The 16,903-nt window shown below is 42.0% G+C and overlaps 1 protein-coding gene across 3 annotated transcripts in view; it reads left to right on the forward strand.

Annotated features, from left to right (window-relative positions):
• lama2 (laminin, alpha 2) overlaps positions 1-16,903 on the forward strand; it is a 224,208-nt gene that overhangs the window by 60,156 nt on the left and 147,149 nt on the right. For all 3 annotated transcript variants that reach the window (XM_051138593.1, XM_051138594.1, XM_051138595.1), the window contains exon 3: positions 1,094-1,206. In XM_051138593.1, coding sequence (XP_050994550.1) covers positions 1,094-1,206 — 113 coding nt within the window. The remainder of the gene's footprint in view (positions 1-1,093; positions 1,207-16,903) is intronic.

A 16,903-nucleotide genomic window follows, 5' to 3' on the forward strand; every position in this document is an offset into this window, starting at 1 on the left:
TTCAAATATATGAGTATTAAACATACCTGGACCTATTGGCCAGGTTTTTATGCAGAAACTATTGAATTTTGGATTTATTTCAGTCAATTAATAGGACTGATCTGCTGTCATCACGACAGTCTCTGGCTTCCGGTGTGGATTATGTGATAAGCGCTCTTGCATCAGATGCTGTGATTTACTCGTTTTCATATAAACCATCTCGCAGGGCTCTGCGTAGATTTTCTATTTCATCTGAAGAAGGGTTCGGCCCTGAACAAATGCAGCAGTGTGATTGCATCAGTCACATTCACACATCTTTACTGATTTTTATCAAGTTAAACGTAAAAATGACTTGAGTAATATTTTCAGATGAACACTTACTGGACTGAGGCAGCTTGGCTTTACTTGATTCTCCATTAATCATTTTTTTTTTTTTTTTATAAAAATCAAATCTGATCATCAGGATCTTTTGAGGAACATTTGTTTCTAGAAGCTTTACTTTCAGGAATGATCTTCCCAAGCCTCCAAAATATCTCACATCTTTTGAGGAACATTGATTTGTTCATCTCTCAATCATCATTGGATTGCATTGCAATTAAATCTGTTTTTTTCTCATCTCATCTTACTAAGACATATATTTAGATCATTTTATCTCTGCATCTGCTGTGCTGTTATAAATATTTCAGTGATTTAAATTACAAGCATCAGAATTTCATCATATAAATATCAGCATCTGCACCAGTTTCTTTCTGCTCAGTTTGAGTCAATAAAATTGAGCGCTTTTTTCCTCCTTATTCGCACTATATCAGACTATATGAGCCACAAAAGCATAATGTATCAAATATATACTCAAAAAATAAAAAAATAAAAACATGCAGTTTAATGAGGTTTAGTAAACTTTCTGATCTCAAAAGATTAGATTTACTCAGTTCTGACTAGATTTTTTTTTATTTCATATACACATATGCCATACTTCACAGGGTTAAAGTAGAGCTCACAGTAAGGCAGGTTGTCACAGCTCAAACACATGCACTTTTCTGACTGGTCTTCTCTGTCCTATAAGCAGAGTTGAATGCGGTTTGGTCTCTCATGTGTGTGTTTTTCGTGTGCGTAGAGCGGCATCCCATCAAGTACGCCATCGACGGCACTAACAAATGGTGGCAGAGCCCGAGCATCATGAACGGGATGGACTACCATTACGTCACTGTGACTCTGGACCTGCAGCAGGTAAATGACAAAACAACAAACAACAACTGCTAACAGTAACAGCATGATTATTCATAGTTAATCAGAATGCATATTGTGGTTTTGTAAAGCTCTTGCCCTTCTTTATAGCCATAAGTTATTTTGAACCATTATGGCTTAAAATACAAGGATTAACTTTTTTTTTTTTACACAACAGGAAAAAAATAATTTGCAAGCTTCTACAGCAGCTAGCACCACTGTGTTTGCCTGCCTTTAAGATCTGTTCACACCAGGAAAGATAACTATAAAGAAATTGCTGTTATTCTAAGTATGCACTGCCACTTTAAAGCTGGATGGATTCTGATTGGCTGTCAGTGTTTTTCATGGTTCATCAGCTGGGAAAAATTGTTCTGAAAGTGATTCCAGCATTTGTTCCTTTATAGTTATAGTTAGCATTATAGCTATCATTCATGGTGTGAAGAGTTGTCTAAACCTTAACAGGTTCACTGCACCTTAACAAAAAATGAAGAATTGTTTTAAAAATTGTACTGAGCTCTCTGTTTTATGCAGTTACAATGAATTAGAACCACAGAGCCTTTAAAGTTCAAAAAAGGTTGCAAAAGCATAATAAACATAGTCTAAACAAATGCACTACAGAAACTGCAGTCCAATTAGCAGCATTCAACAGTGAGAGTGTTTCACTCAGATTTGCTACTAAAATCAATTGTGTACAAACTGTAAAATATATTTAGGAGCATGTGTGCAAATAAAACATGACCCTGTAGGTCAAACTTCTCGGTTACTCTTGTAACCCTCGTTCCCTGAAGGAGGAAACTGAGACGTTATGTCGACTGACATCACGGGGTCTCGCTTGGGAGCCCAATCACCTCTGAGCTTAAGAAGAAAAGGCCAATGAACATTGGCGAGTGGAATTTGCATGCCAAGCCACTCCCCCATACATATGTGTATATAAGATGGCAGCGTGCATCCACTCATTCAGATTTGTACTGTGGAGCCAAGACATATCCTGGCATTTCAGCACAGTTCAAGATTGTGGCACAAGGGATGCAATGTCTCCGTTTCCTCCTTTAGGGAACGAGCGTTACAAGAGTAACCGAGACGTTCCCTCTCAGTCAGTCACGTTCAACGTTAGGTCAGCTGACATCATGGGGTCCCTCTGGAAAATGCCACAACCCTGAACTGTGTTACGTAATTGAGGAGCAAATGTTGACAGGCAAGCATGTCAGAACAAATGAGATTCAATACATAACCTTCCCAATGCCCTGAGAGCCAAATGAGGGGCCCACCAGGGGTGCCAGGTTTCTGAAGCAACCGTTGGGGGGCGGAGCACAATGACAGGATGTAGAGTCATGCATAAAAGGTTTTTTTTTTTTTTATTTAAATTCTTGGAAGGGGAACACGGTGGGAATAAACCATGGAAAAAACATACTGAGACATGATGCCACGGCTGGAGCGAGAGAAGGAAGCCCCCTGCCAGCACAGTAGTGAACTACTCCACCTAGTTCGAACTGCGGGGCACCGAAGGACCCAGAGTTCACCAAGGAGGAACGACTGGAAAAAGTGCTGCAAGCCCGACACCGAGCCATCCTCACGCAAAATTACCTGATGTTACCCAACAGAGGAGGAAGCAGGCTTTATGCTCTGTTGCCTGGCCCGCAGCTCTATAAGTGTCTGCAAGAGAGGTACCGTGCGCCAACGCCCAGGAGAGGACTACCTCTTAGGGGCACGGCCCACCCTGGCACTGGTACACCAAGGTGATGGCATCTACCACCCAGTGGGCCAACCTCTGTTTGGAGACAGCATTCCCCTTCTGCTGACCTCCAAAGCAGACAAAGAGCTGCTCGGAGTGTCTGAAGCTCCGGGTGTGTTCCACGTAAATGTGTAAGCGCTTACAGGCTCACCACCTGATCTCGAAAAGGAGTGGTGGAAACCTTGGGCACATAACCAGGCCGGGGTCTCAAGGTCACATGAGAATCAGCCAAACCATGCTTAGTGGACTCACGCCGGGACAAGACGTGTTTGATTGCCTCCGTCTGCTTCTGTACTGCCGAGAACTGCTGGGCAAAGAAGACGGGTGCGTTGAGAAAGCAAACTTTGTTGGCGTTGGCCATCCACCTCAGGTTCAGCCAGAGATGGCACTCCTGGACTACCATGGTAGACAACACCTGACTGAGGGGCCGTGCCGTGACCTTAGTCACCGTAGAGCAACGTCGGCTGCCGTGCGCAGCTCCAGCATCAGCCGCGTGTCAGGCCTACCCTTGTGCAGCTGTTTCAGTGCCTGGGCTTGGGGGACCCGCAGGATGCTTTTCTTCTTAAGCTCAGAGGTGATTGGGCTCCCAAGTGAGACCTCATGATGTCAATTGACATAACGTCGAACATGACTGACTGAGAGGGAACCGATTTTATTATAATTTTAAGATGTCTTTAAATTTGGGGACAGAAAATTTTCATATTGTGATATGTTGTAGATGCTTGTACGAGTGCATATTTAAATGAGCAGCCAGCAATAGTTAAAAATAGAAATTTCGAAATAAGAATCCTGGAGTAATTTTTCCGTTTAGAAAAAAGTAAGCATCAGGCCTTGGTGAAGAAACTATATTAACTTACAATCTCTTCCCTAATTCATAAAACCTTTTTCGTTTATTTTTAACACTTATCACGTATGAAATGGTGCCCTGCTCTGTCACGAGAGGCTGCAGTCATAAACTTCCTTTGCAGAAAAGCTTCTTCTTCACTCTGTCCCTCTGCTCCTCTTCTCCCACTCGCGCATGTGCAGGTTAGCTCTGGCTGAATAGTGAAAAGCAGTGGAGTTGAATGAGCGTGCAGTAACGTGTGGGCAGAATGCTCCCATCAGCCCTTATTAGATGATGATCTGAGGCCAGCGCCGAGCAGTGCTGCACGACCGCAGGAAATTACACAAACACCTACAGACACACAATTAATGCAGTCAACAGATGACACCGGGGTGCAGGGCGGTCAGAATGAAAAGTGACGTGCAAATTAATAGATGAGAGGCAAAATGCTAACAAAAATAGAAGCGATGGGAAGTACAGCACACAAAGAATGATAAAATGAAGTTAACAGATGAGAAAATAACACATTTGTAGCATGATTCTGTGGGACTAATGATAGAAAGAATCATAGATGCATGCTGCACACACATGTACATACTATATAGCACAATTTGTAGTGTACAATTTAAGAATTAGCCTCGAACATCCAAAAATTTGCTCTATCTTGGCTTTATCAGATTTTTCCTTCTTATTTTTTAAGACTGCTGCTAAACAGATTTGGTAAAATCTTTTAAAAGCTGAAAGCATTAATAAATTAGTTAAACATGCACTACCATTCAAAAGCTTGTGATAAGCAAGATTTTCTTTTTCTTTTCTTTTTTTTTTCTTTTGAATTTTTTTTTTACTTTTATTCAGCAAGGATGCATTAAATTAATCAAAGGTTACAGTAAATACATTTTTAGCGCTACAAAAGATTTATATTTTGAATAAATACTGTTCTTTTGAACTTTCTGTTCATCAAAGAATCCTGAAAAATAAAATGTATCATGGTTTCCACAAAAAAAGAAAAAAAAAGGGCAGTAGAGCTGTTTTCAACATTGCTAATAATCAGAAATATTTGTTGAGCAGCAAATCAGCATATTAGAGTGATTTCTGAAGGATCATGTGACAATGAAGACTGGATTAATGATGCTGAAAATTCAGCTTTGATCACAGCAATCAATTACATTTGAACAAATATTCACATAGAAAACAGCTATTTTAACTTGTAATAGATTTCACATTTTAACAGGCTTTTTTTCTGTATTTTTGATCAAATAAATGCAGCCTTTGTGAGAAGAAACTTCTTTCAAAGACATTAAAACGTCATAATTATTCCAAACTTTTAAACGGTAAGTGTAGTTAACAAAGAAATGCGCAAGAAGCCGTGCTTTGCAGAACTTTGTGATTGATGGAGCTCGACAGCCCCAATTTTCAGTCATTTTCGTTAAATGAAAAAGTGTGGCCATAATATTCACCTAAAAAATGATCAAGAAAGGAAGTCATACACCGTTTTGAATGGCATGAGGGTGATAAATAATGGCAGAATGTTCATTTGTAGGTGAACTATCCCTTTAATTCCTGCATTGTTCCTCTGTGCCTTACCTGAACTGAAGAATAAGACAATGAGTGCAACACGGTACGGTGACAAAGAGACAGAGAGCGAGAAAGAGAGAGGGGTGGTGGCAAGAAAGAAGACAAATGAGTGTGACAGGGTTTGAGTATTCATTAGAGGGGCTGTAGAGGACATTTAGAGTTAATAAATCAGATGAGAGGGTGTGTAATTACTGACGGCAATCACACATACAGCATCGAGCCACGACTGCCATCTTACCATCACTCACTCCCTGACAACCTGTCGTGGCAATGACAAACGTTGCGCTAACACATTACAGGCTCTCGTTCAGCACGCTGAGCACTAGAGCAAAACCCGTCTCAACTGAGGAAATTGATTCAATTGAATTAAGCGGTTATTTATAAACAGCAGGCTGTTATGCACACACACTGTTCACTCTCCTTTATGTGTAATATGTTTTAGATGGCTAACTGGACTCCTTCAGTGACTGCTGCTGGCTGCTGATGTTTAGCGTTAGTCTTAAAGGAATGGTTCACCTAAAAATGAAAATTTGCTGAAAATTTTCTCATCCTCAGGCCATTCTCATTGCATCACTTGCTCACCAATGGATTCTCTGCAGTGAATGGATGCCATCAGAATGAAAGTCCAAAGAGCTGATAAAAATATCACAATAATCCACAAGTAATTCACACCACTCCAGTCCATCAATTAACATCTTGAGAAGCCAAAATCTTCAAAAGATAATAAGAGATGGTGTTTTAACTGGAGGGAGTGTTATTATGAATTATGGACTAGCCAGAAGAAATGGTTTAAAGATAAAAATGTCTTAAAGATGTATTTTTCCCCCTTCAAATATGCAGCTTTTTATTTCTCAAGATGTTAATTGATGGACTGGAGTGGTGTAAATTACTTGTGGATTATTGGGTTTCACTTTATTTTGATGGTCCCTTTAACTCATTCTGTTGACTATAAGTAACATTGCACCTATATATCTACTAACTCTCACCAGAGTGTTACTAGAGTATTAGTAGACTGGTAGGGTTAGGGTTAGATTAAGTTGACGTGTACTTGAAAAATTATTTATAGTCAGTAGTACATCTGTTGGGAGACCATCACAATAAAGAGTTAGCAGTTATTAAGCAGACAGTCTACTAACACTCTAATGAGAGTTAGTTGATATGTAGGTGCAGCGTTACTTATTGTCAATAGAATCTTCAAAAGAGACCATCAAAATAAAGTGTTACCGATTATTGTGATGTTTTTATCAGCCGTTTGGACTCTTATTTTGATGGCACCCATTCACTGCAGAGGATCCATTAGTGAGCAAGTGATGGAATGACACATTTCTCCAAAACTGTAGAACAAACAAGCTCATCTTCATTAAGTTTTATGTAAATGTAAATTTTTGGGGTGTACCGTTTCTTTAAGTTAAGATACAGATGTTTGACTTTAGGTGTAGGTTGATGTCAAGCTGCTTGAATACTTCAGTTGTCCATTGGCTGCTCTGTTTGCACACGGTACACATATGTTTCATCAGGAGCAGAGTCTGCATGACTGTGCATTTGCAATTTTTCCATATTTTCTAGCCTTGTACACATATGTGCATTTTACTTTTCAGGTTGCAGCAGTGTAGTGATTGTGCATATGATTTATGATTCATTGTAGGAATTAGGTAGGTATTGTGTGTGTGTGTGTGTGTGTGTGTATGTGTGTACCTGGTATTTATCACATTATGGGGACAAAATGTACCCACAAGCATAGTAATACCAGTAAATTTTGACCTAGTGGGGACATTTTTTAGGTCCCCATGAGGAAACCGGCTTATAAATCATGCAGAATTAATTTTTTTTTTTTTTTTTTTTTTTTTTTTCTTTTTTTTTGAGAAAGTAAAAGTGTGCACAATCTCTTGTGACGGGTAGGTTTAGGTGTAGGGTTGGTGTAGTGTGATAGAAAATAAGGTTTGTACAGTATAAAAACCATTACACCTATGGAATGTCCCCATAAAACATGGAAACACATCATGTGTGTGTGTGTGTGTGTGTGATATTCCAGTCACTGCAGATGTTCACCTGACCTCAATACTATTTTGAAATGTGACTAATTGTAACACCACGCCAGCAGAGGGAGCCCTCACCCATTGACTGCCTGTTGCTGCTCCCTCTGCTGCTTCTCTGGTAACTTCCTGTTTGGCAGCCATAAAAGGCAGGCCATGCCAAACAGGAAACTGTGAAGTATTGTTTTGCTGTGCAGACTCTACTAAGCGTTTTCTCTTGTTTCATTGCCTTGTTTTGTTCATGCCACGGTTTTGTTTCTTGCCATAGTTTTGCCTTGTTTTTGCCATTGTTTTGTTCTAGTTTCTTGCCATAGTTTTGTTCTAGTTTCTTGCCATAGTTTTTGCCTTGTTTCATTGCCTTGTTTCTTTGTTAATTTTGGACTGCTCACCTGGTATTTTGACATTCTGCCTGTTTTCTGGATTTCGCTATTGTTTTTGCCCTGGATATTACTGTTTGTTTGGAGATCGACCTTGCCTGTCTGACTACGTTGTGTTCAATAAAAGCTCGCACTTGGATCTATCACGCTTCCCTGGAGTCTCCGTTACAGAATACTTTGCCGCCCCAAAGATCCAGCAGCTTTTAGACACAGATCAGCCATGGACCCAGCATCACACCTCTTCTGCCTGCGTCAAGGTAATCTGGCTATAGAGGAGTACGTGGAGGATTTTTGTAATTTGTGCTATTTAGTGGACTTTAATGATATTGCCCTTAAGGGTATCTTTTGCAACGGACTTAAGGACTATTTATATGACCTGATGCCAGACAATAGATGCTCAGCCACACTAGAACAATACATTGACTTTGCACTGCTGCTGGCTGGTTCACCATTCACTGTGGGGATTGCTAATGAGGAACCCTGTTATCCCCCAGTATCTCCCAACGTTTCTGTCATGTCTGGAATAGTTAGTATCACGCCAGAACCCTTTCACGTCATGCCTGCCAAGCCAAAGCCTGCTCAGGTCACGTCCACCAAGCCAAAGCCTGTTCATGTCATGCCTGCCAAGCCAAAGCCTGCTGCTCCAGGGCCTGCTCACGCCGTGCCTGCCGCTCCAGGGCCTGCTCACCCCATGGCCGCCCGTCCAGAGTCTGCACCTGTCATGGCCGCCCGTCCAGAGCCTGCACCCGCCATGGCCGCCCTCCCTCAACCAGCTCACAAGATGGCCGCCTTCCCAGAGCCAGTTCACAAGATGGCCGCCATCCCCAAGCCTGTTCACAAGATGGCCGCCGTCTCCAAGCCACGCCACAAGATGGCTGCCATCCCAGAACCCGCAGTCAGCTCTCGGACGCCGCCTATGGTCATGATGGCCCACGTGCTGGACTCACCCCTAGTAGCTGTATGGGCAGCTAAAATGGCGCTCCATCATGTCACGGCTGCTACCCCAGGGTCAAGTCAAGCCTCCAAGTCCGGTCAAGCTTCCAAGTCCGGTCAAGCTTCCAAGTCCGGTCAAGCAACAGAGTCAAGTCAAGCCAAAGCTGCTTTTCTCCAGGAGTCAAGCCAAAACACAGCTGTTCCCCATGAATCAAGCCAAGTCACAGCTGTTTTCCATGAGTCAAGCCAAGACACAGCTGTTGTTCTCCATGAATCAAGCCAAGATACAGCTGTTGTTCTCCATGAGTCAAGCCAAGACACAGCTGTTGTTCTCCATGAGTCAAGCCAAGTCACAGCTGTTCCCCACGAGTCAAGCCAAGTCACAGCTGTGCCCCACGAGTCAAGCCAAGGCACAGCTGTGCCCCACGAGTCAAGCCAAGTCACAGCTGTGCCCCACGAGTCAAGCCAAATCACAGCTGTTTCCCATGAGTCAAGTCACGTTACAGCTGTTGTTCCTGAGTCAAGCCATGTTGTTCCTGAGTCAAGTCACGTTACAGCTGGGTTGTCTATGTTATGTCAAACCACAGCTGATTTCCATGAACCAAGCCAAGTTACAGCAGATCTTCACGAGTCAGGTCAAATTGCTGCTGTCTTCCCTGAGCCAAGCCAAGCCACAGTTGATCTTCATGAGCCAAGTCAAGTTGCTGCTGTCGTCCATGAGCCAAGCCAAGCCACGGTTGTTCTTCATGAGCCAAGTCAAGTTCCTGCTGTTGTTCCTGAGCCAAGCCAAGCCACAGTTGATCTTCATGAGCTAAGTCAAGTTACAGCAGATTTTCATGAGCCAAGTCAAGTTGCCGCTGTTATTCCCGAACCAAGTCAAGCCACAGCTGACCTTCATGAACCAAGTCAAGCCACAGCTGACCTTCATGAGCCAAGTCAAGCCACAGCTGATCTCCCTGAGCCAAGTCAAGTCACAGCTGTTCTTCACGAGTCAAGTCAAGTCACAGCAGGCCTCCCTGAGTAAAGTCAAGTCACGGCAGGCCTCCCTGAGTCAAGTCAAGAAACTGCTGTCCTGCCAGAACCTAACCAGGTCCCCTCTGACCTTCCCAAATCACATCACATCTCAGCTGACCACCAAGAACCTCATCACATCTCAGCTGATCCCCCAGTGCCCACGCTCCCAAGCCACAAGTCCACAGCATCCACACCCTCAAGGCCCACAGACATCCCATTATCTACCGTGCTGCCGGTAATGGCCGTTGCCATTTTCAGTGTGTGGGCTGCACACTGTGCTCCAGAGGCCTCGTCTGTCCACGAGTCTGCTCCAGAGGCCTCGTCTGTCCACGAGTCTGCTCCAGAGGCCTCGTCTGTCCACGAGTCTGCTCCAGAGGCCTCGTCTGTCTACGAATCTGCTCCAGAGGCCTCGTCTGTCCACGAATCTGCTCCAGAGGCCTCGTCTGTCCATGAGTCTGCCCCAGAGGCCTCATCTGACCACAAGTCTGCTCCAGAGGCCTTGTCTGTCCACAAGTCTGCTCCAGAGGTCTCGTCTGTCCACGAATCTGCTCCAGAGGCCTCGCCTGTCCACAAGTCTACGCCAGAGGCCTCTTCTGTCAATGAGTCTGCGCCAATGCCCCCAGAAGTGGCAGCTCCAGCTGCAGAACCTCCTAAAGGGGCGGCGTTTCCCCACGGACTCTCTGCCTGTCCTGTCACGGCCATGAAGGCCATTTATAACTTCCCTGCCACACCTGCCCAAGAATCTGCGCCCATGCCTCCAGAGGTGTCAGCACCTGCTGTAGATCCTCCTATGGGGGCGGCGTCCTCCCATGAACTCTCTGCCCGCCATGCCACAGTCAAGAGGACCAATCATGAACTCTCTGCCTGTCATGCCACGGCCAAGGAAATCGTCAGTGAAAACACAGCTCTGCTATGGATGTCACTAGTTCCACTTTGGATATCTCTGCTCCTGTCTGCTCTGCCTGGGATTCTGTAACGCCACGCCAGCAGAGGGAGCCCTCACCCATTGACTGCCTGTTGCTGCTCCCTCTGCTGCTTCTCTGGTAACTTCCTGTTTGGCAGCCATAAAAGGCAGGCCATGCCAAACAGGAAACTGCGAAGTATTGTTTTGCTGTGCGGACTTTACTAAGCGTTTTCTCTTGTTTCATTGCCTTGTTTTGTTCATGCCACGGTTTTGTTTCTTGCCATAGTTTTGCCTTGTTTTTGCCATTGTTTTGTTCTAGTTTCTTGCCATAGTTTTTGCCTTGTTTCATTGCCTTGTTTCTTTGTTACTTTTGGACTGCTCACCTGGTATTTTGACGTTCTGCCTGTTTTCTGGATTTCGCTATTGTTTTTGCCCTGGATATTACTGTTTGTTTGGAGATCGACCTTGCCTGTCTGACTACGTTGTGTTCAATAAAAGCTCGCACTTGGATCTATCATGCTTCCCTGGACTCTCCGTTACACTAATCAAACTAAAGCCCTCTATAAACACTTATGTGCAAACACACACAGTTACTTTATATCATTCTAGTGCACATTTTACAGAAATTCACATTGTTTATTAAAATCTCCAGTTTATTTATATGCGATGTGCATATCTGAGTGAGGAAAAAAAATAATTATTTTAAAATTGCCAGTAAATAAAATAAATGTTTTTAAAAAATGCTGTTTACATAGGTATTTGCCTGTGCATTATTAAAATATTTTCTGGATTAAATTCCCACAGTTAAAGGAACAAATGGTGAAAATAAAATCCCCAAGTTAAACAAATGCTGAAATGGAAAAAAGAATACAAAACAATATCCAGATGTTTGGATGTCTCATTTGGTTCAATTACCAGGAAGTGGAAATCAAACCACCTACACTGCTTAGAAAACACATTCACCCAGCATTCTCTGCAATAAAAATTGAGAGAAAAGCCACAGAGAAGCCAATGATCACTGCAGAGGAAATACAGAGTTTAGCAGCTGACAGTGAAGGTGGCCAACAGAACTCTGCATAAAAGATGCCATTACTCAAAAACAAACATATAAAAGCAAAAGGCATAGCAGTGTGGTTAGATGTGGTTAGACAGACATTGAAGTACAAATGCTAAAAAAGCTGACACACAAAGCTATATGCTACTCAAAATTTAACGAAGTTAAACAACAAAGTTACACATGATCTAAACAACAGGGCTTTTTTCTTAAAAGTTTTTAGCTAAGAGTTTTCTCTTAAAACCTATTTATAAAGCTGCTGAGATAAACTTTTACTAAGGAATAGAGAGAAGTGTTAAGCTAAGAGTAGGGGCGGGGTTGACCTCGATGCTATGGATGATGTCAACAAGCGTAACTATGCACATAGTGATTGGCTGAGACAGGAGGGGTATTTTTATATTTTAAAAATAAAAAAATGTTGCCATAATCAAATAAAGATTTTAAAATGCAGGCTATGTGTCAGCCTCTTACACGTGTGCTTCTTGTAAACTATTAGTGAATATGCATGCATATAAACAGCCTTTTAATTAACAGAGTAGAATTATCATGGCTGATAGTAAGACATGTCAGCATAAAAGAACTGGATGCAAGAACAGCTGTTACTTCTTGCCCAACTGGTTAATGAAAACAAGGTTATAATCAAAAGATAATCTGGAGTTGGGATAACCTTTAAAACCTAAGGCAATACCTTTTTAAAAGCTCATTACCATCAAATGTTTCTAAAATGTTTACGTTCCGAGGCAGATTGTCTGCAACAGACATTTTAAGATAGTTTGTGGCTTGGTCTTAGTGACTTTACTCCCGACATCTGAGCCGCTGAAGATGCAGTGGATTACGTTTGTTTGTGAAGGGAATGCGGCTCCCGATCAACATTAACACGTCTATGTTCGCTCAAATCATTCGTGATCCAGCCTCACCTACAGCAGAAGTGAGTATAAGGGTTTTTTTTATGAATCTTTACGATCGCCTTTCCTAATAACGTGCTAGTTAACAAGTTTAGCGGCTAAACACGACTAAAGTAACAAGCTCGTCATTCCACAAAGAGAAGAGAGGGGCGGGGCGAGCAGAGCTCATTTGCATTTAAAGGAACAATCCCTCAGAATGGGATGATTTTTTTACACAACCATTGAGAATTTTTAACCAAAGTATATTATAGACTTTTCATTAAGACCCTAAAGAATCATATCAACTTGTGGAAAATGGGCATCAGATGACCCCTTTAAGGGGGTCTGAATCTGCTCGGAAGAACGTTGGAGGCGCCCCGATCTCGAAACATAAATATTCATTCTGATGTGTGGGGGGAATCCCGAGGACAAACATACAGATTATCATGTAAAACTAAACAATATCCAATCAGAAAGCGAGCTGACAGAAGACAGAAGCATAATAAATGCAGCCATGGCGCAGCACAAAAAAATTTGGACAGCAGAGATGGGGGGTTCATGACTTCACCCATTTTGCTGGGTAAATCCTGTGTATAATTTTGAATGATACTTCCTTAACCCTTTTTGTAATTACAGTAAATATCGATTAGGCATTAACCAAACCTTTTTCCAAACAGTAGTGTCTGTCAACTGATTCCAATATGAATAAACATAAGGCAAAGACAAACTGTCTTGTTGAAATAAAGCTCTTACAGAATTGTTGCGTAATGATTATTCTCAAGTCTTGAGAGATTCTGCGAGATTTCCCATGTACTCCAATTTCTTTCACATTAAAAATATTACGCCAAAAAAAGGATGAAGTTTAATTTCACATTAGGTTCCTTTTTCTAAGTGGAACATTGACGCTGCATAATGGTGTTAAAGTGTAAAATGCTTGTGTGTGACCGGTGTCTGAAACACGTGAAAACACATCAATCTTAATTGGCTGATGTGAAGTCAGGTGACGTTGTGTGGTGCAGCACCTACTGTACATCACTGAATCTCCAGCTTATTTATCTTCAGTGAGCCACTTGGCCTTTTACATAAACGTAACTTTTAGACCCAAATAATATAGATTCTGTTTTACCTAAATGCAGTAAGTTTATTTTCAGAGAGCCAAACTCTTACTGAGCTCCTTACTTAATATCACTTGTATTCTACCAACATCCTTGTCTGAAACAGTAAAGCGGAATCATCAGCATATAAAAACAAGTTACAATCACAAACAGCTTGCATATCATTTATGTATAATAAGAACAAAAGGGGGCCTAGGACACTTCCCTGAGGAACTCCATTATTAACAACTGTTTCCTCAGAAAGAATACCATTAGTTTCTACCCTCTGAACTATCCCATTTAAATAAGAGTTTAACCAGGCTATCACCATACTTGATTAACCTATGACACTTAATTTATCTAACGGTATTGAATGATTGACTTCTATAAAGTACCATACCACACATTTTACTGTTAGTAATCTTCTTAATTCTTTTTATGAAATCCGTTAATTAAAGAAGTATCAGTTGAATAAGATCTAAACTTGATTTAAACTGGAATATCCAGCCCATTTGAATGAATTTTGAAGGGGAAAAAAATCTTAGAACTTAGAACCTAAACCCAAAAGAACCTAAAATAATGGAGACTATTGTGGAGAAATCTAAAATATGCATCTTGATAATATTTTTTTTTTTTTTTTGTATAAAAAGCTAGACCCGCCAATATACACTATATTGCCAAAAGTATTCACTCACCCATCCAAATAATCGGAATCAGGTGTTCCAATCACTTCCATGGCCACAGGTGTATAAAATCAAGCACCTAGGCATGCAGACTGTTTTTACAAACATTTGTGAAAGAATAGGTCGCTCTCAGGAGCTCAGTGAATTCCAGCGTGGAACTGTGATAGGATGCCACCTGTGCAACAAGTCCAGTTGTGAAATTTCCTCGCTCCTAAATATTCCACAGTCAACAGTCAGCTGTATTATAAGAACGTGGAAGCATTTGGGAACGACAGCAACTCAGCCATGAAGTGGTAGGCCACGTAAACTGACGGAGCGGGGTCAGCGGTTGCTGAGGCGCATAGTGCGAAGAGGTCGCCAACTTTCTGCAGAGTCAATCGCTACAGACCTCCAAACTTCATGTGGCCTTCAGGTTAGCTCAAGAACAGTGCGCAGAGAGCTTCATGGAATGGGTTTCCATGGCCGAGCAGCTGCATCCAAGCCATACATCACCAAGTGCAATGCAAAGCGTCGGATTCAGTGGTGTAAAGCACACCGCCACTGGACTCTAGAGCAGTGGAGACGCGTTCTCTGGAGTGACGAATCGCACTTCTCCATCTGGCAATCTGATGGACAAGTCTGGGTTTGGCGGTTGCCAGGAGAACGGTACTTGTCTGACTGCACTGTGCCAAGTGTAAAGTTTGGTGGAGGGGGGATTATGGTGTGGGGTTGTTTTTCAGGAGCTGGGCTTGGCCCCTTAGTTCCAGTGGAAGGAACTCTGAATGCTTCAGCATACCAAGACATTTTGGACAATTCCATGCTCCCAACTTTGTGGGAACAGTTTGGAGCTGGCCCCTTCCTCTTCCAACATGACTGTGCACCAGTGCACAAAGCAAGGTCCATAAAGACATGGATGACAGAGTCTGGTGTGGATGAACTTGACTGGCCTGCACAGAGTCCTGACCTCAACCCGACAGAACACCTTTGGGATGAATTAGAGCGGAGAATGAGAGCCAGGCCTTCTCGTCCAACATCAGTGTGTGACCTCACAAATGCGCTTCTGGAAGAATGGTCAAAAATTCCCATAAACACACTCCTAAACCTTGTGGACAGCCTTCCCAGAAGAGTTGAAGCTGTTATAGCTGCAAAGGGTGGACTGACGTCATATTGAACCCTATGGATTAGGAATGGGATGTCACTTAGGTTCATATGCGAGTCAAGGCAGGTGAGCGAATACTTTTGGCAATATAGTGTATATTAATTTTTCTTTGTAATGTTTGTTCAGTAGTGATTAATTGTTTTACCTGGTTAAAAAAATATTCAGTACAAGCACGCATTTCTTGCATACTCACAGTTGATCAGGCGATGAATGTCCAGTGGGTGGCGGTAGTCCGATGGGAATCCCCGAAGCAGACCTGAAACAGAAGAAAAAAGAGCTACGTTAGTAGTTGTAGTAGTTCACACATTGTTGTGTTGCACAGAGCCATGGCAAGACTTGTAAAACTGCTCGCTGAATAAACAAAAAGAACCCAAATACCAATCACGCTTGTTTGCTTTCTCAAGTGTGTTACACCATCTTTGCGGAAAAATGTGTTTTTTATAATTAAGTTTATAAATACGTTTTTTTTGTAATTACATTTTTTAGTCTGGCTCACGTAATGATGTTGTAATAACAAGGTTCAGGAGGAGCACGATCAGATAATCAACCAATTTGGCACAGGTGTAACTTGCCTAGCTAATCATCCTAACTAGCACAAGTCGTATATATGCATACAGCCTACTTACCTCCATCATACGACAGTTTTCCGGCATCCCTCCTCCGCCCCAACTCCTCACTCTTAATCTGTTCCCATCCCATACTAGGGATGCGGGGATTTCTCTGGGTTCGGGCCCTATTCTGGGCCCTCCCCCAGGACAGCAAGCCAAAATATGCTTACTGTTTGCTCAACCAGATTAGATGTAAGGGTGAACTCGTGAAACATTTGTTTACATGGAGAGGCTGGGGCTCATTAACCTATAATGCAGCCAGCAACCAGGGGTAATCAAAATGTTTTGGCTTTGCTTTTCAGGATATGTGAGGCTCACTTGACTTAGACACTTGAAGATCTTCTAACATCTTAGTATTTTGGACTACTATAAATTTAGTAAAAAAGAAAGAGCCCTATTTTTAAATAAAACCACTTAAAATCATTCCCCTAGACAAAGGAATCTTATCCCCTAAGGTATTTGCAGTTAATGAAAATAAATTCTTCAAATTTTTTCTCATTATCAATATTTAATCCCAATACAGTACATTTTAATTTGCCAATTGTTCACCTATTCAGCACCTTTCACAAAGACTACCAAACACTACCTTTTTTACTTTTATTTTTTCCTATATAATTTTTTTTGCCTCCTTTATACTCCTCTGACCTAAATTTTTCATAGTCCTTGTGATCCTTAGTTCTTCTATAAATCGAAAGAGCTTATTCCTGCTTTTTAATATTTCAGATATTTTCTGATTCTTTCAAGGACTGGGTCTTTGCTCAACTCTCACCTGTCAGTTCTACTCTCAGGGTGCAACTCTTTCCACTCCTTTAAGAAATAAAGCTTAAAAAATTGTCCAAGCACAATCA

The sequence above is a fragment of the Labeo rohita genome, chromosome 20 (assembly GCF_022985175.1).
Source record: "Labeo rohita strain BAU-BD-2019 chromosome 20, IGBB_LRoh.1.0, whole genome shotgun sequence".
NCBI lineage: Eukaryota > Metazoa > Chordata > Actinopteri > Cypriniformes > Cyprinidae > Labeo > Labeo rohita.